This window comes from Argopecten irradians, chromosome 5 (genome assembly GCF_041381155.1).
Source record: "Argopecten irradians isolate NY chromosome 5, Ai_NY, whole genome shotgun sequence".
Lineage (NCBI taxonomy): Eukaryota > Metazoa > Mollusca > Bivalvia > Pectinida > Pectinidae > Argopecten > Argopecten irradians.
Window position 1 is genome coordinate 46260774 of NC_091138.1, and position 26373 is coordinate 46287146.

At 35.6% G+C, this 26373-nt stretch overlaps 2 protein-coding genes across 3 annotated transcripts in view; one reads left to right on the forward strand and one right to left on the reverse strand.

Annotated features, from left to right (window-relative positions):
* The window catches only part of LOC138324035 (heterochromatin protein 1-binding protein 3-like), a 51904-nt gene extending 37363 nt beyond the window's left edge, over nucleotides 1-14541 (forward strand). For both annotated transcript variants that reach the window (XM_069269040.1, XM_069269039.1), the window contains exons 6-11: nucleotides 366-509; nucleotides 4653-4923; nucleotides 6504-6666; nucleotides 7647-7759; nucleotides 7967-8144; nucleotides 8893-14541. In XM_069269040.1, coding sequence (XP_069125141.1) covers nucleotides 366-509; nucleotides 4653-4923; nucleotides 6504-6666; nucleotides 7647-7759; nucleotides 7967-8144; nucleotides 8893-9124 — 1101 coding nt within the window. In that variant the 3' untranslated portion in view covers nucleotides 9125-14541. The remainder of the gene's footprint in view (nucleotides 1-365; nucleotides 510-4652; nucleotides 4924-6503; nucleotides 6667-7646; nucleotides 7760-7966; nucleotides 8145-8892) is intronic.
* Nucleotides 14542-14831: 290 nt separating this feature from the next.
* On the reverse strand, nucleotides 14832-23292 carry LOC138324036 (leucine-rich melanocyte differentiation-associated protein-like). The gene is made up of 6 exons (XM_069269041.1): nucleotides 23136-23292; nucleotides 21909-22009; nucleotides 21499-21625; nucleotides 20902-21041; nucleotides 19401-19612; nucleotides 14832-17591 (listed from the first exon to the last, which is right to left on the reverse strand). Exons 1-6 carry the CDS (start codon nucleotides 23223-23225, stop codon nucleotides 17512-17514), a joined length of 750 nt encoding a protein of 249 aa, XP_069125142.1. The 5' UTR covers nucleotides 23226-23292; the 3' UTR covers nucleotides 14832-17511.
* Between the last annotated feature and the right edge of the window lie 3081 nt (nucleotides 23293-26373).

The following is a 26373-nucleotide window of genomic DNA, read 5'->3' on the forward strand; positions in this document are numbered from 1 at the left end:
CAATTGTCAATCATAGATTAATTTTTAGTGGGCGCCAAGATCTCTCTGGGATCTCTTGTTACTCTTGCACTTCCTAGATATATCTAGTTGTATAATAAAACCCATCTGTATGAGTGTAAAAGTATCCTATCTGGGGCCTCCTGTGTAAAAGTATCCTGTCTGGGGCCTCCTGTGTAAAAGTATCCTGTCTGGGGCCTCTCAGTTCAAAACTGATTAACCACTTCATCTGCGCTTTCACAGTTTGAATTCAAGCCAACCAATGCATAGCTTGTGACGTCACCAATTTTAGAGTCACTTGTTTTGTTCTAAGTTTGTTTATAAGTTTGAATGTTTTAGTGACTAAAGTATACCTTTTGTTTGGCCAGGTTAGAGGTACAGGTAAGTGTGGATTCTACAGACTGCCAGGAGACAGCTCTGCAGAGGAAGATTTACAGAAAGAAACAAAAGAAAAGGAAAAGAAGCAAAAGAAGAAGGACAAAAGTGACAAAGAAAATGATGGCACAATTCAGGTGAGTCTGTACAATCAGAATACTGTAAACATGGACGTTTACTCCTATTTGTTCAGTTATTTGTATCAGACTTTCACTCCTACTTGTTCAGTTATAAGTATCAGACTTTCACTCCTATTTGTTCAGTTATTTGTATCAGACTTTCACTCCTATTTGTTCAGTTATTTGTATCAGACTTTCACTCCTATTTGTTCAGTTATTTGTATCAGACTTTCACTCCTATTTGTTCAGTTATTTGTATCAGACTTTCACTCCTATTTGTTCAGTTATTTTTATCAGACTTTCACTCCTATTTGTTCAGTTATTTGTATCAGACTTTCACTCCTATTTGTTCAGTTATTTGTATCAGACTTTCACTCCTATTTGTTCAGTTATTTGTATCAGACTTTCACTCCTATTTGTTCAGTTATTTGTATCAGACTTTCACTCCTATTTGTTCAGTTATAAGTATCAGACTTTCACTCCTATTTGTTCAGTTATTTGTATCAGACTTTCACTCCTATTTGTTCAGTTATTTGTATCAGACTTTCACTCCTATTTGTTCAGTTATTTGTATCAGACTTTCACTCCTATTTGTTCAGTTATTTGTATCAGACTTTCACTCCTATTTGTTCAGTTATTTGTATCAGACTTTCACTCCTATTTGTTCAGTTATTTGTATCAGACTTTCACTCCTATTTGTTCAGTTATTTGTATCAGACTTTCACTCCTATTTGTTCAGTTATTTGTATCAGACTTTCACTCCTATTTGTTCAGTTATTTGTATCAGACTTTCACTCCTATTTGTTCAGTTATTTGTATCAGACTTTCACTCCTATTTGTTCAGTTATTTGTATCAGACTTTCACTCCTATTTGTTCAGTTATTTGTATCAGACTTTCACTCCTATTTGTTCAGTTATTTGTATCAGACTTTCACTCCTATTTGTTCAGTTATTTGTATCAGACTTTCACTCCTATTTGTTCAGTTATTTGTATCAGACTTTCACTCCTATTTGTTCAGTTATAAGTATCAGACTTTCACTCCTATTTGTTCAGTTATTTGTATCAGACTTTCACTCCTATTTGTTCAGTTATTTGTATCAGACTTTCACTCCTATTTGTTCAGTTATTTGTATCAGACTTTCACTCCTATTTGTTCAGTTATTTGTATCAGACTTTCACTCCTATTTGTTCAGTTATTTGTATCAGACTTTCACTCCTATTTGTTCAGTTATTTGTATCAGACTTTCACTCCTATTTGTTCAGTTATTTGTATCAGACTTTCACTTCTATTTGTTCAGTTATTTGTATCAGACTTTCACTCCTATTTGTTCAGTTATTTGTATCAGACTTTCACTCCTATTTGTTCAGTTATTTGTATCAGACTTTCACTCCTATTTGTTCAGTTATTTGTGTCAGACTTTCACTTCTATTTGTTCAGTTATAAGTATCAGACTTTCACTCCTATTTGTTCAGTTATTTGTATCAGACTTTCACTCCTATTTGTTCAGTTATTTGTATCAGACTTTCACTCCTATTTGTTCAGTTATTTGTATCAGACTTTCACTCCTATTTGTTCAGTTATTTGTATCAGACTTTCACTCCTATTTGTTCAGTTATTTGTATCAGACTTTCACTCCTATTTGTTCAGTTATAAGTATCAGATTTTCACTCCTATTTGTTCAGTTATTTGTATCAGACTTTCACTCCTATTTGTTCAGTTATTTGTATCAGACTTTCACTTCTATTTGTTCAGTTATTTGTATCAGACTTATACTCCACTTTGTTCAGTTATTAGTATCAGACTTTCACTCCTATTTGTTCAGTTGTTTGTATCAGACTTTCGCTCCTATTTGTTCAGTTATTTGTATCAGACTTTCACTCCTATTTGTTCAGGTATTTGTATCAGACTTTCACTCCTATTTGTTCAGTTATAAGTTTAGACATTCACTCCTATTTGTTCAGTTATAAGTATCAGACTTTCACTCCTATTTGTTCAGTTATTTGTATCAGACTTTCACTCCTATTTGTTCAGTTATAAGTATCAGACTTTCACTCCTATTTGTTCAGTTATAAGTATCAGACTTTCACTCCTATTTGTTCAGTTATAAGTATCAGACTTTCACTCCTATTTGTTCAGTTATTTGTATCAGACTTTCACTCCTATTTGTTCAGTTGTTATAAGTGTCAGACTTTCACTCCTATTTGTTCAGTTATTTGTATCAGACTTTCACTCCTATTTGTTCAGTTATAAGTGTCAGACTTTCACTCCTATTTGTTCAGTTGTATCAGACTTTCACTCCTATTTGTTCAGTTATAAGTATCAGACTTTCACTCCTATTTGTTCAGTTATTTGTATCAGACTTTCACTCCTATTTGTTCAGTTATTTGTGTCAGACTTTCACTCCTATTTGTTCAGTTATTATAAGTGTCAGACTTTCACTCTGATTTGTTCAGTTATTTGTATCAGACTTTCACTCCTATTTGTTCAGTTATAAGTATCAGACTTTCACTCCTATTTGTTCAGTTATTTGTGTCAGACTTTCACTCCTATTTGTTCAGTTATTTGTGTCAGACTTTCACTCCTATTTGTTCAGTTATAAGTGTCAGACTTTCACTCCAATTTGTTCAGTTATTTGTATCAGACTTTCACTCCTATTTGTTCAGTTATAAGTATCAGACTTTCACTCCTATTTGTTCAGTTATAAGTATCAGACTTTCACTCCTATTTGTTCAGTTATAAGTATCAGACTTTCACTCCTATTTGTTCAGTTATAAGTATCAGACTTTCACTCCTATTTGTTCAGTTATAAGTATCAGACTTTCACTCCTATTTGTTCAGTTATAAGTATCAGACTTTCACTCCTATTTGTTCAGTTATAAGTATCAGACTTTCACTCCTATTTGTTCAGTTGTATCAGACTTTCACTCCTATTTGTTCAGTTATTTGTATCAGACTTTCACTCCTATTTGTTCAGTTATTTGTATCAGACTTTCACTCCTATTTGTTCAGTTATTTGTATCAGACTTTCACTTCTATTTGTTCAGTCTTTCACTCCTATTTGTTCAGTTATTTGTATCAGACTTTCACTCCTATTTGTTCAGTTATAAGTATCAGACTTTCACTTCTATTTGTTCAGTTGTTATAAGTTTTAGACTTTCACTCCTATTTGTTCAGTTATAAGTATCAGACTTTCACTCCTATTTGTTCAGTTATAAGTATCAGACTTTCACTTCTATTTGTTCAGTTATAAGTATCAGACTTTCACTCCTATTTGTTCAGTTATTTGTATCAGACTTTCACTTCTATTTGTTCAGTTATAAGTATCAGACTTTCACTCCTATTTGTTCAGTTATTTGTATCAGACTTTCACTCCTATTTGTTCAGTTATAAGTATCAGACTTTCACTCCTATTTGTTCAGTTATAAGTATCAGACTTTCACTCCTATTTGTTCAGTTATACGTATCAGACTTTCACTCCTATTTGTTCAGTTATTTGTATCAGACTTTCACTCCTATTTTTGTTCAGTTATTTGTTCAGACTTTCACTCCTATTTGTTCAGTTATTTGTATCAGACTTTCACTTCTATTTGTTCTGTTGTATCAGACTTTCACTCCTATTTGTTCAGTTATTTGTTTCAGACTTTCACTCCTATTTGTTCAGTTATTTGTATCAGACTTTCACTTCTATTTGTTCTGTTGCTATAAGTATCAGACTTTCACTCCTATTTGTTCAGTTATAAGTATCAGACTTTCACTCCTATTTGTTCAGTTATAAGTATCAGACTTTCACTCCTATTTGTTCAGTTATAAGTGTCAGACTTTCACTCCTATTTGTTCAGTTATAAGTATCAGACTTTCACTCCTATTTGTTCAGTTATAAGTATCAGACTTTCACTCCTATTTGTTCAGTTATAAGTATTAGACATTCACTCCTATTTGTTCAGTTGTTATAAGTATCAGACTTTCACTCCTATTTGTTCAGTTATAAGTATCAGACTTTCACTTCTATTTGTTCAGTTGTTATAAGTTTTAGACTTTCACTCCTATTTGTTCAGTTGTTATAAGTTTTAGACTTTCACTCCCTATTTTATATAAATGTATATGTTGACTCCTATTTCTAATGATTGTGAATAACAATGAAGTTATGGTTAACTTTTAGGCAGAAGAAGAGAAAATAGAGGAGGAAGAAGCACCTAAAGAGAAGAAGTCTAAGAAAGGCAAGAAAAGGAAGAGGAAGTCTGACCAGGCGAAAGAGGATGAAGAGGGCAAGGATGGAGAGGACAAAAATGAAGAGGGCAAGAATGAAGAGGGCAAAGGTGAAGAGGGCAAAGATGAAGAGGGCAAGGATGAAGAGGGCAAGGATGAAAATGAACCAAAGAAGAAAAAGGCAAAGAAATCCAAGAAAAATAATAAAAAGAAACGTCCTGCAAGTATGTTCTCACTAGAATATGATAAATTAAACTTGTAAAGACCTCATTTAAATAGCAGTATTGTGTATTATGTCACACAAACTACTGTAAAGATACCGATTTTAGTGGTGGTTTTATTTTACTTCTTTTATTGGTAATTTATGTACAGCACTATATTTTGGGGCTCAAACCAACGGAGCATTTTCAGCCTGTATGTATTTGATTCATTTGTATTGATCCAAAGATTTGTTGCCATTACTGTAATTTGACTCTGTTGTATTGTGCAAATGATCGGATGAATATTAAGGCCCATGGGCATCTTGTTGTGCATAATTGGCATTTAAAAAAATAGGTCACTGTGACTTATTTTTTGACAGTAAGGTATATTTTCCAATTTGTTTTATTTTTGACATACCAATGCATAATAATTCATGAAAAATCATTCACAAATATTATTTGGTTCCAGCAAAACTGAACCAGAAAATTGACCCTCCTGTTTAATGTCCACATAGCTCATAAGGGACTCCAACCTGACCTTAATCGTATATCATATCACGATGTCCTAGCCCCCAGGTATCTGTAAATAATACTTATCAGTCTTTGCTGCCACAGGAGGGCCCAAATTGGCACTCCTCTTTTGCCACCACAGGGCCCAAATTGGCACTCCTCCTTTAATTTGCCACTAGAGGGCCCTAATTGACACTCCTTTTTTGCCACTAGAGGGCCCAAATTGACACTCCTCCTTTGCCACTAGAGGACCCAAATTGACACTCTTCCTTTGCCACCAGAAGGCCCTAATTGACACTCCTCCTTTGCCACTAGAGGGCCCTAATTGACACTCCTCCTTTGCCACTAGAGGGCCCAAATTGACACTCCTCCTTTGCCACTAGAGGGCCCAAATTGACACTCTTCCTTCGCCACCAGAAGGCCCTAATTGACACTCTTCCTTTGCCACCAGAAGGCCCTAATTGACACTCTTCATTTGCCACCAGAAGGCCCTAATTGACACTCTTGCTTTGCCACCAGAAGGCCCTAATTGACTCTCTTCATTTGCCACCAGAAGGCCCTAATTGACTCTCTTCATTTGCCACCAGAAGGCCCTAATTGACACTCTTCATTTGCCACCAGAAGGCCCTAATTGACACTCTTCATTTGCCACCAGAAGGCCCTAATTGACACTCTTCCTTTGCCACTAGAGGGCCCTAATTGACACTCTTCCTTTGCCACCAGAAGCCCCAAATTGACTCTCTTCCTTTGCCACTAGAGGGCCCAAATTGACACTATTCCTTTGCCGCTAGAGGGCCCAAATTGACACTATTCCTTTGCCACTAGAGGGCCCAAATTGACACTATTCCTTTGCCACTAGAGGGCCCAAATTGACACTATTCCTTTGCCACTAGAGGGCCCAAATTGACACTATTCCTTTGCCACTAGAGGGCCCAAATTGACACTATTCCTTTGCCACTAGAGGGCCAAAATTGACTCTCTTGCTTTGCCTCTTTCCATTGTCAGACATAGAATCTTTGGTGGGCGCCCATAGAGCTTCTTGTACCTTAAGTTTATGTTTGATGCATACCTGTAATGTTTTCTCATTTTTCCAGAGACCCCGTGGCAAGGAACTGCGTCTATTCACAGTGATCCGCAGTCTGTGTCTGACACCTTTGCCTTGGCCATTACATATATGAGTGACCCTAAGGATGCCTCTGTTGGAAAGATTAAGAAGTACATAGCTGATCATTATCCAAAGACCGACGTTGATGCAGGGTTAGTATTTTTAGATCAGGATCTAACATGGCTGCCACAGCCAAAAGGTGAACTTTAGCTGAATTTTTAGCCCACCATCATCAGATGGTGTGCTATTCAAATCACTTTTCCTCAATGGTCCATCTTCCGTCTGTTAACACGCTCAGAAACTACTCAAGGGATCTTTCTCAAATTTCATATGTAGGTTTCCCTAAGGCCATAGTTGCGCGGGGAATATTAAATTGGGCTTCATGCATGCGTGTGTCCGAGATTTTTTTGGGGGCTATAACTCAAAAACAGTTCAACGCAGCTCCTTGAAATTTTCTGTATACATCAGACAAGTGCCCTAGGTGTGCCTTTTGCTATTGCAGACCTTCCAGTTTTGGAATTTTTTCTGTAACCATGGGAACTTGATTGAAAAATACCAAATTACTGTTTCCTTTTGTTTCCTGACTATAACTCAAATAGTTGTTCAATGCAGCTTCACTGGCTTGCATCGCTCTTCGTCTTCTGTCTTCTGTGTTTATTATAAAACATAAACTTTTACCTGGAATTTATAGGTATTTATAAAACAGCACTTTTACCTGGAATTTATAGTTGTCCAATTTGCTTGAAATTTACAGGATGTATATGATAGGCTGTTCCCTGATATTAAATACCTATAAGGAAATGCAATGCCTTTTAAATACATAATTGTATTATAACGTATGGTCTTTGTATTTATTAGAAGGAAATAGAAAATTAACTAATAAAAGATGTATTATTACCATTTATCACATTACTGGTCCGTCCAGCCATGTCATATGGCCGTGTCATAAATAACGTAAGACACATGTGTAAAAACACTATTATGACATCACAGATAGATTTCTTGTGATACTTTATGTTCATATATAATAATTATTGTTGACATCAAGAGGTTGGTGGGTGCATGAGGCCAAAACTAATTATCCTGTCTTTGTGAAATTCTGTATGAACTGGATCTGTTGTTTGTATTTCAGATTAAAGAAAGCATTAGAGAAGGGCATAGAGAGGGGTGTCTGGGAACAAGTGTCGGGATCGATTAGTAACGGAAAGTTCAGACTGTTGGCTGAGGACTTCAACCCAAGTAACGGTAAATCTCACCTCACTCTCAATTATATCCCTCGTTATGAAAAATGAAAATTCGTCAAACAACTGTGTTGAAATCTGAAATTTTGAATTTGAAAAATCTCTCCATGGTCCTCATTGTCATTTATGTATTGGAAACATTTGTTGGTTACAGAGTAAATGCAAAGAAAGATGTAGCGTTTGTGATTAGTTTAGATTGGTCTACTTTCAGCTGAATCTATGGAGGACAAGATATGTCAGGCGATTGTAGCTTGTCATGAACCAAAGCAAGCCTCAGCTGGTCTTATTAAGCGCTACATCATGGAGTACCATTCTGACTTTGGCATCGACAGCAAACCCCATTTGTTCAAGGGAGCATTGAAGAGAGCATGTTCAAACAACAAGATTAGGTGAGGTCAACAAAGTCTCTTTAAGCATTTAACTAGGTTTAGATATGGAGAGTGTCAATTTGGGCTCTCTGGTGCCAGATCATTTTCCTCCTGACTTGACAAACCTGCTAGATCTTGTTTGAAGAAATTTTTCTCCCATACTTCACTGGGTTATCCCATGGTTGCTAGGGAAAAGATAACACTTCTCCCTACTTCACAGGGTTATCCTGTAGTTGTTAGGGAAAAGATAACTCTTTCTCCCATACCTCACAGGGTTATCCTGTAGTTGTTAGGGAAAAGATAACTCTTTCTCCGATACCTCACAGGGTTATCCCGTAGTTGCTAGGGAAAAGATATCTCTATCTTACACAGGCGGGTGTAAGACAGCTCACACGGGGCAGACAATTATGTGATGTCAAGAATACATGTGGCTTAATGCGGCATTTTTGATGAGGTCATCAATTTTGATGCATAACGACGTTCCTGTGATAATAGCTAGCATGATGAAACAGCTGAAAACAATGAAAATTTCATATATTTTTTTATGCTAAGCATGGAAGAAAAAGAATTGAACATGGATCTGTCATATCAACCCTTGTGAAATAATTTGGCCAACATGTCAAAATCTTTCATTCAGGTTTAAAGATATCCTTGTCCACTTGACAAACCCATGTGAAATTTTATTTGTCTACATTTAGGAAAGTGTGAACCATTCTTCCTTGTCCAGCTTGTTCGTGTTGTATCTCCTAAACAATCTGTGTCATTGCAGACAACTGTCCGGTATTGGAGCGTCAGGATCCTTCCAGCTGGTGGAGTCCTTTTACCCATCACCTGCCATCTTAGCTGGTGATGCCGAGGCGGAAGCGGAGGAAGCAGCAGCAACAGGAAAATGGATGGACGATGAGGAGGATAAATTCCAGGAAACTTATATCGTCCGTAAAACCAAATCTGGTCGTGGTGGTATTCCAGTTACTGTTCTCTCAAAGAAGAGAAGGCGTTAATATCATCAATAAATTCATGTTGTCATTTTCAGACTTCATCATACAAATGTATAAAACCATGTTAATAGAGACATTGATAGCATTGTTACATCTGTTGGCAGATTTTAGATTTCTTCATCCCCCTATGTTACAACCAGTATCAAATTTTACTGTTAAGAGGACATCTGACCCAAAGGGTCAAGATGACCTATACGGTCATTATGTTTTGTCTGTAATGCGCCGTCTGTATGCTTTTAACATTTTAAATTTCCTCTAAAGTTTCGCCAGTGGAATTTATCTGAAACTTACCTAAAATCGTTATCAATAAGCTCACCTGCCAGAAAGGCCGGTGAGCTTATGTCATGGGGTAGCGTCCGTGGTCCGGTCATTATTTCCTTTAATTTGCTACTAGTCATAGAATTCTGCATGGATTGTAACCAAATTTGTCCAGAAACATCTTTGGGGGAAGGAAAACAGAATTTTTTGGTTCTGACCCCCTCAGCTGCAGGAAGGGCGGGCCAATTGGGAAAATAGAGGTAAATCCGTTAAATCGCTACTAGTCATAGAGTGATGCATGGATTATAACCAAATTTTGCCTGAAACATTCTTGATAGAAGGGGAACAGAGTTGTATAGATTTTGGGTCTGACCCCCAGGGCCTGAGGGGTGGGGCCAAAAGTGGTCAATATAGCTACATTTTGTATTTCCATATAAACGACTTCTTTTCTAAAATTAAGAATTGAAAAGGAAATCTTTTCAGACACAGTCGTGTTTAGTCATTGCATTTGGTATCGATCGTCTGGATTTTTCCCAAACAGATTCACGTGTCGATCTAACATATCTAAACAATAATCTCAAATTAGAACATTGTTTTGTTATTAAACAATTAAAATTGATTTATAATTTCGAAAATGATTACTTGTTCGTTTTAAGTGTAAATAATTTACGTATTGATCAAGTGAAGGAAACAATGTTGCCTGTTCACATGCATATTTTGATGTAGAGGGTCAAACGGAGGTGCAAAACGCCATCTCCGCCTATTCGAATTCTCCGGTTATTCGAATATTTTCTTCTGGAAAATGCCTTATTCAAATAAGCGTAATCCTCTGTATTTCCATATAAACGACTTCTTTTCTAAAATTAAGCATGGGATTGAACTCGTATTGCAATGACAGCATCCTTATGGGGCGGGGATTCAAAATTGTATAAATGGTAGAGCTGACCCCCCAGGGGCCTAAGGGGCCCAGCTAAATGTGTCAATTTGGCTTCCATATAAAAGACCTCTTCTTTGAAACTAAGCATGGGATAGCATTCATATTGCAATAGTAGCATCCTAAAAGGTTGGGGATTCAAAGGTGATAATTACTAAAAACAAAAATCCAGGTGAGTGATACAGTCCCTCTAGGCCTCTGGATTATTTCAGATCTCCAAAAACACATTGCACTGTCTTTCAAAATATAAAAAGATGGATACCAAAGTCATCATCTTTTAAACATAATTTTATCTTTTCCTATTCAAATGGTGCCAAATTTGCACTGCCAGATGACCATTAAGGCCTAGTACAGCATTAAATGACCGTTAATAGAGAGTCAAAACCACACAACCCTAACCATAGCTTGATAGATATTGACTGGCAAATATGCAGATTTCAGCAACATTCATATTAAACTTTTGGTTGATGTGTACTGTTTGTATTGCATTTGCTAATTGTTTGAAAATCAAACGAAACAGACACATTACAATAGGTTTATTCTTGGTCAATCTCGATGTTACAACTCATTTTAGTGTGTGATATAAAGTTTCTATAATTGTTTTACATCTATACTCTCCAAGTCTGCTTTCAAATGGCAATATCGCGTTGTTTGTGGGCATCTGTAGATAACTGAGGATATATAGTACATATACTGAGAATCTTATACTGTTGTCATTTGCAGCCAAAATTTTGTGCATTTCAAAAATCCCTGCAACAGAAAATCATGACCGTGAATAATTGCGGATGTTTGTGAATGTTGGCTGACTTGTGCAAGTATGCTTCACGAATATAGCGAATGTTTAATGAATGTGAACCCATTTATAACGCAATTCTTCCTTAATGTTTGTGGGGCCGGGTCCGGAGCATGAGAACATTTTGGAAGTTCAAGATGCCCAAGGGGCCAATTTGTACTTGATTTATAAACTGACATTATTTTCTGTCTTGATAGAGAAATGTACTAAGCTGTTATAGTATCTTAAATTGGAAAGCGCTGACTGATTTTGAGAATTTTTACAGACCCAAATGTACTTGCATAATTCAGCATGTTTATTGGTGTCAGATGTGAGTTTTGCTGTTCTCAAAAAGTTCTTATTATTCATTGTTGAAATGTTGTTTGATATTCATTATTTAAACAAATTTTAAACAATTATTAAAAAAACTAGCACTTTTCAATAGATATGTATTTTTTGTCCCTGGTATGAATGTAAGAATTGATATAAATTTATTGTAAGATTACATGTTTCTTTTGAGTAAGTTTGTATAGGTCTTATTTCTTTTTGGTGGGCTTAATAAATTCATAGAAATTCATTTGGGCAGAAGTATCTTTAGATATTTTTTTTACATTTTACATACATTACCTAAGTTTGAGGTTTACATGTAGGCCTTAGGTAATAGTTTGGTCCGAGAGTTCAACATCTCATATGTTGACAGAAAATTTAGTCTACAAATGTTTTGTTACACCTTCTATCATGTATTTAAATACGAGAAAATTCCTTCATTACCAATGTAAAATTATTATCTATATGATAGCAAATGAAATGAATGAAATCATTTTAGTTCTGAAATATAATTTTACAAAGAATTTAATTCACACATTTTTGATCAATCAATAGTAAATTATTTGACAGAACACAGAATGGTTTACGCACAGAAGTAATGAATGACGCAATTGATTTACGCACAGAATTATTGAGTGACGCGATTGGTTTATGCACATCGGCGCAAGTTGCCAAGTAGTGCTAAATACTAATGAATTGTGATGCCATGATGACGTTGCCATGATGACGTAAGCAGTCAACATTTCACAGGCATAAACATCTGAAATATTTGACTCATTTTACTACAAATAGTATATGGAATACAAAGTAAAGGTTCAACAAAAATTCATATACAAAAAAAAAAAAGAGTTTCTAATTTCATTGAAGAATGTGTTATTGAAAAGGAAAATATTTATCTATTTTGGCTCCCTTGTTCTTAGAAAGTGAAGAGCCTGGCACTAGTGGTGTGTAAAGCACACAATAACAAGTAATATAGAAGGTGATTAGGGTATTTACTCTCTGTTTATAATTAGATTAAAGTATCTACAGTATCAATGTTTGTTTATCACACACGTTTTATCATTACCATGGCTTCAGCATTGTATATTAATCTTACTTCAATTCTTTCAATAATATTATACATCTACACCAAGTTAGGTGAAAGTTTCATTGAATTGGAATTAACCAGTGCAAGGATTTATAAGTGAGAAGGATTCGTGACTGTCTCTTTACATTACTAAACACCATGCGAGACGCCTATGAACCGGGAATAAAAACCGTTTTTCTCAACAAATACTTGTCTTATCGAGTCAAACGAAACACCATTGTAAAGTTTATTTAATTTCACGACGTTTATTACTTGCTTTAAAGACGGAATATTTAGAGAATATGTCTTAAATTTTCGTTAAAAAAATCGACAGCTCATGAAATGACGGCCCCGCTTCAGAAAGTAAGACGGTAACCCTCGCACCTGCAAGCTACATCAAAGGCTGCGCCGGCGGATATCAAAGGAAAATCAGTCGTCGCCCAACGTCACGGTTAGTGCACAAACACAAAAGCGCCTGCCTTGGACTTCCCCAAAACCCAGTGTGACTTATCCTTCTCATATACGTCCTTGACCAGTGGTTTTTCAATCTAGTAAATCAGTTCATAATTGCATGCTTACAATGTAGATCAAAGCCCATTAAATAAGATTGTATAGAGGGAGCTATACGATAACAATGGAAAGGCAGCTGTAGAGATGTATCAGAATTGTGTTCGTCATACGTATTCAAATTTTAACCTCATTAGATGTTGTGTTGTACTGTTAAAGTCTTCTTGTTGATTCTAATAACTCATTTTTTAACAAGACATAAGAAATGATTACGGTTTATATATTTTAAACATTGAAAATTCATCCTTTTAAGCATTGAATTCTTTGAATTTTTTCATTCGAATTCAAATTATATTATGACTTTTTTGCATTCTTAAGATGAAAGAAATTATTGAAATTTTCTTTCCTTATTGAAATGAATGACATTTTAATATGGGGGAGATCCCATAACGATGTGGGGAAGTACAATTTACCCTGGGGATCAGTCATAGAAAATTTAATAGGATTTAATGGCCATCTCATACTGGCGATTGTGACATCATATTTTGACATGATTTTGTGTGAAGCCATAATCACCAGAGTGTGGATGTAATACACAGCAAATTGTACTTTACTCACGATGTTTTTGGATCTCAAAACCCCTCGAAGTGTTAAAAACATAGTACTGATATTTACAAAAATTGTTATTAAACTTTAAGCAATGACAGATTTTACACAAAAAAAACTTGTATTTAAAATTCTTTTTTGTTAAAGAAAGCAGTTGTTTAAAGACAATAATCATGTTGGTAGTATTACATATTTTTTACATTTGATGTAGCTATAACTAGTGATGAGTCTGCATGCTGGTGGTGTGAGCTTTATTGTGTAGTATTACCTAGTTAGTGATGGCTCTATTTTGTACATGGCCATTCTGGCTATATAGACCTGAAAGTGATTACTGTATTTTGTACACGGCCATTCTGGCTATATAGACCTGAAAGTGATTACTGTATTTTGTACACGGCCATTCTGACTATATAGACCTGAAAGTGATTGCTGTATTTTGTACACGGCCATTCTGGCTATATAGACCTGAAAGTGATTGCTGTATTTTGTACATGGCCATTCTGGCTATATAGACCTGAAAGTGATTGCTCTATTTTGTACATGGCCATTCTGGCTATATAGACCTGAAAGTGATTGTTCTATTTTGTACATGGCCATTCTGGCTATATAGACCTGAAAGTGATTGCTCTATTTTGTACATGGCCATTCTGGCTATATAGCCCTGGGCCCACTTGTTCAAAACAAGGTTAATAGGATAACCACAGTTTAACAAATCAAGATAAAACGAATTCTTGTAAAATATATTTCATACAATTTTAGAAAATTATTAAGGGTTCCATTTTCTGTCTACTTGCCAAATTAAGAAATTTTATAATCACATATTTTGTAGTAAAGATAAAAAATTAACTAATCAAGTGATAATGCTTATGTGATTTTGAACAACTAGACCCTTCATGACTGTCTAGTACAAAAGCGTCCTAGGTAACAGCAATAAAATTACTTAAAACCTCTGATGCTTGTATTTTATCATTTTCAAAATCATTCCAGGGTCGTTATCATCAATTCGATGAATTCTTAACACTCAATACATTGTGTGTAACCTCCTTTTCAATCATTCATAAGATACAGACATTATACTCCCTACCCACATTGTTTAATCAGATGACCTAATAATTGATAAATGCTGTGATCTCCCGATCATGAGCAAATTAGCAAACAATCTAATTTATGTTTTCAGTGATAATTTGCTAATTTGTTTAATTACTAGTAATACATGGAAATAAAAACAATAACACAATGATTTTTATAGCAAGATGTAATTTTAATGCACATATTAAATTACAATTCAAATTCTGAAAGAATATTATTCTCAAATTTTACATGTTCAATCAGCAGAACAATTGTATATGAAAACATAATTACCAAATTCACACAGACAAATTAATAATCCTTTCGCCCTAATCACCTAAGGTAATTTGTCATATATTGCTCTATATTTACATTTTCACTGCAGCCCCACTATGTAACCTTACCAAATGCAGTTGGCATTTATCAGTCTATGAACTGCCATCTGCTTCATATGATGTTATTATCATTGTGATGTCATAATTGTTAAGTGCAAGTGATCAAGGAAGATGACTGTAAAATGGCTGTTTCATCTTTGACGATAATGAATTCTTCATTCATTTATATATAGATTCAAAATATCTTGGGATTTCATCATGAAATTGTAATCAAATGTAAATATAAGCATTTAAAGTCATTCATTTGGCATTCATAGCCGAAATGGGTGCTAACTGGACAAGCGAATTTAACATCAAGCACATGCTTCATGGAATTTGCCTCTATCCAGTTGGCATTCATATCGGCTATGAATGCCAACTGAAAGATGTTCAATGCTTAAGTACATTAAAGCATTACAAAAAATTAGTCACTATGAATGAATAATGGAATTCAGAATAAAGAATGTTGCATCCCAGAAGCCAATTTCATTATCAAATTTTAGTATTAAAAAAATGTATGCAATTTTTGTCTCTTAAAAACAAACATTTAAACTCGGTTGTTTTGTTTTGAAGACCATATAGAGCTATATTCCTTGTATATGAAAAGTAGGTGTCCCATACATTTATTTTGTTTTTTGAAAATTTGGCCCCTCACAGCAACATAATTTTGCAAAATTGAATAATGGCTTGTATTGCAACCCTACATGTGAATTTTCATTTCCCTTCAACTGTGTACAGAACAGTAGGTCAATGTAACCTAGTTTGATGCAAATTGCTCACCCTAAATCTACGTTTCTTATTTTCTAAAAAGATAGGTTCACTATCAAATTCATCCCTCTCTCTTCAGAACAAGAGATCCCAGAATTAAGGATCTTGGCATCCACCAAAGAATGATCTATGCCTGACAATGGAAAGAGGGATCTTTTCTCTGCTTTTTAATAATCCAAAATGGCGGCCTGTTGTCATTTTGTTGCCTATTCAGTCCCAAAATGCAATATGCACAGCTAGGACCCTAGGGGAATCTACACATGAGATTTTAGACAGATGCCTCCAGTACTTTCTGAGGAATAACGATAACAAACTTCAACTATCAAAATCAAAGATGACTGCCTGTCAGTCACCTTGTTAACCGATTGGTCCCAAATTACAAAATGCACAACAACTAAGGTCCTAGGAGAACCTACAAAGATCTTTACTGATCAGTACTTTCTGAGGAATAGCAATAACAAGAATTGTTAATGGAAGAACAGACGGACCACAAACGAAAAGCGATTTGAGCTAAAAATTCATTAATACACAACAGATGGTTTATGATCCCCTACCAATAGCTCATTTCATTCAATCCTTTGTTTAGATGATAGAGAAAAAAAAGGAACTCCTTAGTTGAAGCTGTAAGTTTCAGAAATATTTGACAACTTTGACCTTACATGTAGGTAAAGGTTATTCATTTGAACAAACTTGGTAGCCCTTCATTCTAGTATGCTACAGGCCCAATATCAGGTCTCTAGGCCTATTTATTATTCACAAGACATTGTTCAAAGATTTTACCTATTTGATTCTTGAGACCTTGAATGAAGGCCAAGGTCATTCATTTGAACAAACTTTGTAGCTCTTCATCCTGGCATGCTATAACTCAAATTTCAGAACTCTAGGTCCCCTACTTTTGGAGAAGAAGTTGTCTAAAGGAAAACATTGACGCTCTACAGCTGACGACGGACGCTGAACCATGGCATAAGCTCACTTACCCTTCGGGCAGGTGAGCTAAAAATGAACAAAAATATAGAAAATACAAAAGACAATTATGAAAACAGGCATTTAAGATGCTCCACCGCCGACAGAGCATAAATGATATTCCTCAGTTGAACAATAATTAGTGTTTAATTGTGCATACATATGTCTAATTAACACAAAAAATAATATAAAATAATTGATTTCGCCTTTGGTGCATGCGCAATCAGTACTTCATTTCATATAGGATATAGTGCCATGGAATTTTTTCGGGATGCAATTAATTATTTTTCATATTTTTAACTTGAAGTCAAATTAAAAGCTCAAACTTTCCAGTGGTGGTAATGGTGTAAAGTAAGTAACTTTTGTAACTTAAGAAAAATACTTAATCGTCTGCTCCTGTTTTTGATAGTGAAAAAATACCATTTGTCAGTGGTGGAGCATCTTTAAAATAAGATTTTCTATCGTTAAATCTATAGTTTGTCACATAAGGAGCTTTCAATGCGCACTAAATTGTCCATTTAGTGGATTAGGAGTAACAACCAACATCCAAACAGGGGCAGGTAATCCGTCTGAAACCACATTGTATATCTCACATCTGTATTCACGTTCTGAATCCTCCTCACAAAATTATAGAATAATTTGTATCATAAAAAAAATAAAACTATTTATACAGCAGTGCCAGCATTCCTCCTTAGAGAGGACCGACATTGGCAAACCGGGCTTGGTATGTTGTACAGCTGACGTGAACTATAAGTCATTATTACGAATGAAGCGATTCCCTTCTGAATGTCTCCCGTAGTAAACATATTTACTCTTTCCATATGAACCTGCAACAAAAGAGAGAAACTAAAAGTGTGAACATTGGATATGCGAATGGTATGTACAAAATGTCAGTTGTTTCCTTAGGCTAGTGCAAGTGAAACTGCATCTTCACCATATTTGAAGGAAGACTGTTTGTAAAATTATTCTAAACTCCAGTATAAAAAGATAACATTAAAAATGATCATGATTTCACTCTGAATTAACCAAACTAGTTGACTTGACTATAAGAGGAAGTTTGATTATTACACAAAAATTCAATACCATGTAGGATAATGAATTATACAATTTTGAATAAAGTAACTGTAAAATTATGTATAACTAGAGGTCCAATGGGCTTTAATGGTCATTTGACTATTAATACAATGTAGAAGAACTGAAATACATAGTAAGTTGTATAGATTGTAGCATATTTGATTCCTGTGACCTTGAATGAAGGTCAATGTCATTTATTGAACAAACATGGTAACTCTTCATTCAAGCATGCTACAGACCAAATGTCAGTACCCTCCGCCTCTAAGTTATTCAAAACAAGAGGCCCATCTGACTTTTAGAACAATACAGCATAGTCATACAAAGATTTTAGCCTATTTGACCCCTGTGACCTTGAATGAAGATCAAGGTTATTCATTTGAACAAACTTGGTAGCCCTTTATCCCAGCATGTCACAGGCCTAATAACAGGTCTCTAGGCCTCTTAGTTATTCACAAGAAGTCATTTGAAGATTTAGCCATTTTGAACCCTGTGACCTTGAATGAGGATCAAGGTCAATCATTTGAACAAACTTGGTAGCCCTTCATCCCAGCATGCTACAGGCCCTATATCAGTACCCTGGGCCTTCTGGTTCTTTAGAAGAAGTTGTTTAAAGATTTTAGCCTTTTGATCCTGTTATTTTGGCCTCCTAGTTATTTTTGAGTAGTCGTTTAAAGATTTTTAAGATGTGGACGGCACATGACGACAGATGGTGCATGATGACAATTGGTCATCCTGACTCTTTAGGTCAGATAACCTTAAAATGAAAAAGAGTCTGACATTTTGATGAATTTGACCTTGAATGAAGGTCAAGGTCATTTATTTTAATAAACAAGGTAGCCCTTCATGCAAGCATGCTACAGCTCCATTGTCAGGTCTCTTAGCCTCATACTTATTCACAAGAAATTGTTTAAAGATTTTAGCCTATTTTACTCTTGTTACTTTGAATGAAGGTCAAGGTCATTCATTTGAACTTGGTAGTCCTTCATCCCAGCATGTCACTGGCAAAATATTTACAAGAAGTTGTTTGAAGATTTTAGCCTATATTACCCCTGTGTCATTTCATGGCAGTCAAGGTCACTCATATGAACAAATTTGGTAGCCCTTTATGTGAGCATGCTACAGGCCTAATATCAGGTCTCTAGGGCTCTTAGTAATTAACAAGAATTGTTTCTAAATAATTTAGCATTTTTGAGTTTTGTGACCTTGAATGAAGGTCAGGGTCATTCATTTGAACAAAGTTGGTAGCTCATTATCCCAACATGCTACATTCCAAAATCAGGTCTCTAGAGCTCTAAGTAATGGGTAAGAAGTCGTAAGAAGATTTTAAACGTTTTTGACACCTGTGACCTTGAAAGAATGTCAAGGTCATTCATTTATACAAATTTGGTAGCCCTTCATACCAGCATGCTGCAGCCTCAATATGAGTACCCTGGTTATTGAGAAGAAGTTGTTTGAATGAATAGTTTATGCACGGCGCACAATGACGGATGAAGCATGATGACTAAAGGTTATCCTGACACTTTGGATAAGATGACAAATATATCTTGTCTCCTGAAACAGACCTTTGTGATCGTCCACTTTCCTGTGAGATTCAGGAAGAGGGGTGTATCCAACAGCATCCTCCTCCTCCTTCCCACCTTCTCTCAGGGTCTCAGAAGTTCCCTTAATAATCTCCATAAACGGACCTACACGCTTCGCTTCAGCCAACTCCTCTGATTTAACAGGAGAAGAGTCCAAGAATTTCAAATTGTTTAAATGAAACAGGACATAAAATCTGTAATAAATTTTGAAAACCGTCAAAAGATGTAAAATTAAAACAATTCAACAAATTAAACATGACTCCCCCCTCCCCCAAACATAGATAGTAACATCTGGAATATTGAGGTGGCTATAACGACAGTGATAGTAAACCCTGGAATATCATGGTGGATATAACGACAGTGATAGTAAACCCTGGAATATTGAGGTGGATATAACGACAGTGATAGTAAACCCTAGAATATCAAGGTGGATATAACGAGAGTGATAGTAAACCCTGGAATATCATGGTGGATATAACGACAGTGATAGTAAACCCTTTAATATTGAGGTGGATATAACAACAGTTATAGTAAACCCTGGAATATCATGGTGGATATAACGACAGTGATAGTAAACCCTGGAATTTTGTGGTAGATATAACGACAGTGATAGTAAACCCTGGAATATCATGGTGGATATAACGACAGTGATAGTAAACCCTGGAATATTGAGGTGGATATAACGACAGTGATAGTAAACCCTGGAATATTGAGGTGGATATAAGGACAGTGATCGTAAACTCTTGAGTAGATATGAGAAGTGTATAATAGATGTACCTGTATAAATGTCCAGTCCTGTTACACCAGGTAATGAAGTACAGGTGAGAAGTATATAAGACGTACCTCTATACAGGTGAGAAGTATATTAGATGTATCTGTATACAGGTGAGAGGTGTATAAGATGTACCTGTATACAGGTGAGAAGTGTATTAGACGTACCTGTATACAGGTGAGAAGTGTATTAGATGTACCTGTATACAGGTGAGAAGTATGTTAGACATACTTGTATACAGGTGAGAAATGTATAAGACATACCTGTAGACAGGTGCGAAGTGTAGAAGACTTACCTTTATACAGGTGAGAAGTGCATTAGACGTACTTGTATACAGGTGAGAAGTGTATTAGACGTACTTGTATACAGGTGAGAAATGTATTAGACATACCTGTATACAGGTGAGAAGTGTATTAGACGTACTTGTTTACAGGTGAGAAGTGTGTAAGTTGTACTTGAATACAGGTGAGAAGAGTATTAGACGTACCTGTATACAGGTTAGAAGTGTATTAAGCGTACCTGTATACAGGTGAGAAGTGTATTAGACGTACTTGTTTACAGGTGAGAAGCGTATTAAACGTACTTGTTTACAGGTGAGAAGTGTATTAGATGAACCTGTATACAGGTGAGAAGTGTATAAGATGTACCTGTATACATATGAGAAGTGTATTAGATGTACTTGTATACAGGTGAGAAGTGTATTAGACATACCTGTATCTTCTGTAGTCCTCCTCATCTTTTTCATGGTCTGATAACTGGTTAGGACATGCTATGTTTCCCAACATACTAAGATACCTCAGAGCTGGAAGGTTGGCGACCAGATTTTGTAGTAAGTTGCTTAAAGTACTAATCTGAGGGAAATCTTAAGGAAATAAAAATTAAATCAGCCTCATCAATTAAAAACTCACCAGAACTAGCTTTTTACCCCCTCCCCCCCCCCATAAGAAAAGGTTCTGTCCAGAGAACTGATGTCCATAAGAAAAGGTTCTGTCCAAAGAACTAAGCCCATAAGAAAAGGTTCTGTCCAGAGAAGTGACGTCCATAAGAAAAGGTTCTGTCCAGAGAACTGTCGTCCATAAGAAAAGGTTCTGTCCAGAGAACTGACCCCGTAAGAAAATGTTTTGAGTATACTTCCAGTGGGTTTGGAGTATACCACCAGTGAGTTTGGAGTATACCCCCAGTGAGTTTGGAGCATATCACCAGTAGGATTGGAGTATACCCCTAGTTTTGATGCAGGTGTGTATTCTCTACAAAGATTGGAGTATACCCCTAGTTTTGATGCAGGTGTGTATTCTCTACAAAGGATACTTTATTCTTATTCACTGTAAGTGTGTGTAAATTGTTCAGCTTAGGAAACGTTAAATGGTCATCAAAATAATTATTGTCCAGTATCAGTTCCTCCAAATTCACAAAATGTTCTAGTCCATCCAACGATCTAGATAAAAACAAAATGTCATTGAGATAAGATATCCAATTCAATTTCAAATATGAATTACCATAAGACATTGATACACTATGGCCTAATTAATAGCCGAATATCATTTTATGAAATACACTTTAAACATATGTACAGTGAGTTTACTTGATCGTATACATAAACTAAAATCACCAATCAAATTGAATCAAAAGAATGCATAACAACAGGTTTTTTCTCAATGATCTTAAATCTATCAATACAATGATAAACGTGTGTTAATCAATTTGCTAGAGAATCTTACTGTAGACAGTTGAAACTCAGATCTAGTCTGCGGGTGATGTTAGCATACTCATCAATTAGCCTTTGTGGGATTTCTGTTGCATCATGTCCTATAAACGCCAGCTGAAACAGGTAAAAAAAAAATACAGTAATACGGGGTTTCGAGATCCCAAAACGACGTGTGTAAAGTACAATTTACCGTCGATTAGTCCTACCTTCCGGTGATTATGACGTCACGAATCTCACGTTAAATAACGACGTCATAACCACCGGAAGGTGGGACTAATTGACTGTAAATAGTACTTTACTCACGTCGTTTTGGGATCTCGAAACCCCCATATTGCATCGTATGTTGTCTTATCTATCTTACAATCAGTAAAATTGAAGTCCTATATAATTGAAGGACGTGAAGATAGTGGAAGTGTAAAGGAATAAGTAACATCTAGAAAAAGCCCTGATTTCTCCCGCATTGCAATTCCTGAAAGTTGACAGGTATGGGTATTGTTTATATTTTCCAAACTCAAAAAATCAACTAGGTTTTCTCCCCTCTTCTGCCCATTTTATTCTTGAACCATTAAATACCTTATGTAATTTTATCTCTTTAAATCATTTTTCTTAACATTAAATATAAATTCATTAAAATTGATGTTTTCCTGTGTCTCAAGCTTTTGTATCTCTTTCTTTAGTGCTTCATTTATCATCACCTTCTGAACAATTTAATTAAATTAAATCAGACGTTACCACAGGGTAAACATACCATGCTACAACGATTCGTCTTATGTTATTAAATTGAGGTTCACGTACAAGGGACAACTTATATATAGGTAATAGGTAATTTCTTCTATTATAAATGTAAATGTAAAAGTATTTTCAGTTATATGTACGATTTGTGTGAATTCTAAAAATGATTGAATGTTATTCTATAGATCCAGTCCAGTGCAAATATGCTTTTAAAGATTTGACATAAAATATATAAATTGTATATATAATACATGCATGTAATCACGTGGAGAGGGCATATATAGGACTTGCCAGCTGTCCGATCCAAAATTCAATCTTGATTTAATAAATTATTTTGAAATGAAATTATAATCTAGCTTAGCTAACGTAAGGATGGATTTTTTTTACAGCTCCTGTGATAAGACAAACAGAAAGTTGACAAGCCTTAGCTTGGTGCCCGAGGCTACTTAAAACATTAACACTGTCTCGTCTTTAAAGTGCAATATGGAAAAGTTCCCGATATATCTACCCGGCCCTCGACAAACGTGATTCCATCTTCTTCACTTTCCTCCGCTTCTTCTGAGCCGCTGTGTTGTTTATCGTCGGTTTCGTCCGCCATGTTTTGAATCACGTGATAAATTTTCTTTCCGTATCACGTGATTATGACAGGTAAACTAGGTCGTTTGCGGTTTGACTGGTTGGACCTACATGTCTAGATGGTTAAAGACGGACCTAGTGAAATTAGTTTGTTTTCAGACGAGCTTTGACAATTCCTCACAGGCCTGTATAAAAAAATGCAGGTCCGTCAGGATTTATACTCGAATCAATGACTTTAACAAACGGTCGAACCGGTTGTTCAGAATAAACCCAATCACCAATCAAATTGAATCAAAAGAATGCATAACAACAGGTTTTTTTCTCAATGATCTTAAATCTATCAATACAATGATAAACGTGTGTTAATCAATTTGCTAGAGAATCTTACTGTAGACAGTTGAAACTCAGATCTAGTCTGCGGGTGATGTTAGCATACTCATCAATTAGCCTTTGTGGGATTTCTGTTGCATCATGTCCTATAAACGCCAGCTGAAACAGGTAAAAAAAAAATACAGTAATACGGGGTTTCGAGATCCCAAAACGACGTGTGTAAAGTACAATTTACCGTCGATTAGTCCTACCTTCCGGTGATTATGACGTCACGAATCTCACGTTAAATAACGACGTCATAACCACCGGAAGGTGGGACTAATTGACTGTAAATAGTTACTTTACTCACGTCGTTTTGGGATCTCGAAACCCCCATATTGCATCGTATGTTGTCTTATCTATCTTACAATCAGTAAAATTGAAGTCCTATATAATTGAAGGACGTGAAGATAGTGGAAGTGTAAAGGAATAAGTAACATCTAGAAAAAGCCCTGATTTCTCCCGCATTGCAATTCCTGAAAGTTGACAGGTATGGGTATTGTTTATATTTTCCAAACTCAAAAAATCAACTAGGTTTTTCTCCCCTCTTCTGCCCATTTTATTCTTGAACCATTAAATACCTTATGTAATTTTATCTCTTAAATCATTTTTCTTAACATTAAATATAAATTCATTAAAATTGATGTTTTCCTGTGTCTCAAGCTTTTGTATCTCTTTCTTTAGTGCTTCATTTATCATCACCTTCTGAACAATTTAATTAAATTAAATCAGACGTTACCACAGGGTAAACATACCATGCTACAACGATTCGTCTTATGTTATTAAATTGAGGTTCACGTACAAGGGACAACTTATATATAGGTAATAGGTAATTTCTTCTATTATAAATGTAAATGTAAAAGTATTTTCAGTTATATGTACGATTTGTGTGAATTCTAAAAATGATTGAATGTTATTCTATAGATCCAGTCCAGTGCAAATATGCTTTTAAAGATTTGACATAAAATATATAAATTGTATATATAATACATGCATGTAATCACGTGGAGAGGGCATATATAGGACTTGCCAGCTGTCCGATCCAAAATTCAATCTTGATTTAATAAATTATTTTGAAATGAAATTATAATCTAGCTTAGCTAACGTAAGGATGGATTTTTTTTACAGCTCCTGTGATAAGACAAACAGAAAGTTGACAAGCCTTAGCTTGGTGCCCGAGGCTACTTAAAACATTAACACTGTCTCGTCTTTAAAGTGCAATATGGAAAAGTTCCCGATATATCTACCCGGCCCTCGACAAACGTGATTCCATCTTCTTCACTTTCCTCCGCTTCTTCTGAGCCGCTGTGTTGTTTATCGTCGGTTTCGTCCGCCATGTTTTGAATCACGTGATAAATTTTCTTTCCGTATCACGTGATTATGACAGGTAAACTAGGTCGTTTGCGGTTTGACTGGTTGGACCTACATGTCTAGATGGTTAAAGACGGACCTAGTGAAATTAGTTTGTTTTCAGACGAGCTTTGACAATTCCTCACAGGCCTGTATAAAAAAATGCAGGTCCGTCAGGATTTATACTCGAATCAATGACTTTAACAAACGGTCGAACCGGTTGTTCAGAATAAACGAAAACGGCCCAGAGGTGTAAAAAAAAGTATAACGGAAAAAGCTTTATACCACAGGCGCTTGCAGATTATTATATAAAGTTGATGTAAAAGTTATAACGGAATAATAGCTTTAGACCGCAGAGATCTGAGTTATAGATTATATAATCATGGACCCACCAGAGTGCACTAAGCTCATTTTAGAGGTTTTTGAGGTCTAGATAAAAAAAAAAAAAACCGATAAAAATCATACTCAACATGGTAGTATGTATGTGGTTCACACAGATTTCTTATCCACAAATTGAGAAGCTACAGTATTGGAGGGAAAATTCTAAGTTGGATAACTGCATTCCTGGCCAACAACGTTCAGAGTGTCACAGTCAATGGTCAACTATCAACAGAACTACCCGTCACCAGTGGCGTACCACAAGGGAGTGTGCTGGGACCAATCCTATTCCTAATTTACGTTAACGATATTGATCTTGGAGTCACTATAGACAACCAACTCAAATTCACAGCACAATGTAATGCAGCAGCCTTAAAAGCGAGTAGGATGTTGGGAATAGTGTTCCGCACCTTCACCTATATGAGTCCGACCATGTTTATTACTCTATACAAAACTTTAATTCGTCCCCATTTGGAGTACGCAACCACAATCTGGTCACCAATGTTGACACGTGATAAAATTACACTGGAAAACGTACAACGAAGGGCAACTAAAAGGATACCATCAATTCCAAACTTATCGTATTCAGAGCGTATCAAGAAACTCGGGCTACCAAGTTTAGAATATAGAAGAAACAGGGCAGACGTGATTCAAGTCTACAAGATTTTAAACAAAATAGACATTCTGGATCAAACAACTATGTTCAGAGAACTAACGGGTATAGCAACTAGAGGACACTCGAAAAAACTCTTCAAAAAACGATTTAGGCTAAACTCAACCGGAAATTTCTTCAGTAATCGAGTAATTAAGACATGGAACTCGCTCTCAGAGGAAGTGGTTACATCACCAACGCTTAATTGCTTCAAATCCAGACTGAACAAATTGTGGGTCAACCACCCAACCAAATTTCGCCCAACGTTCTACTAGTGAGTTAGTCAACTGAACTGTGTAGTGGTAGTATGAACTGTTAAACAACCACTAACATTTTAAATGGAGAGGTTATTTTTAACACCCAATAGGGTCACCATGATGTACCGTATATGTACAAAATCAATATTACAGGAACTAACGAA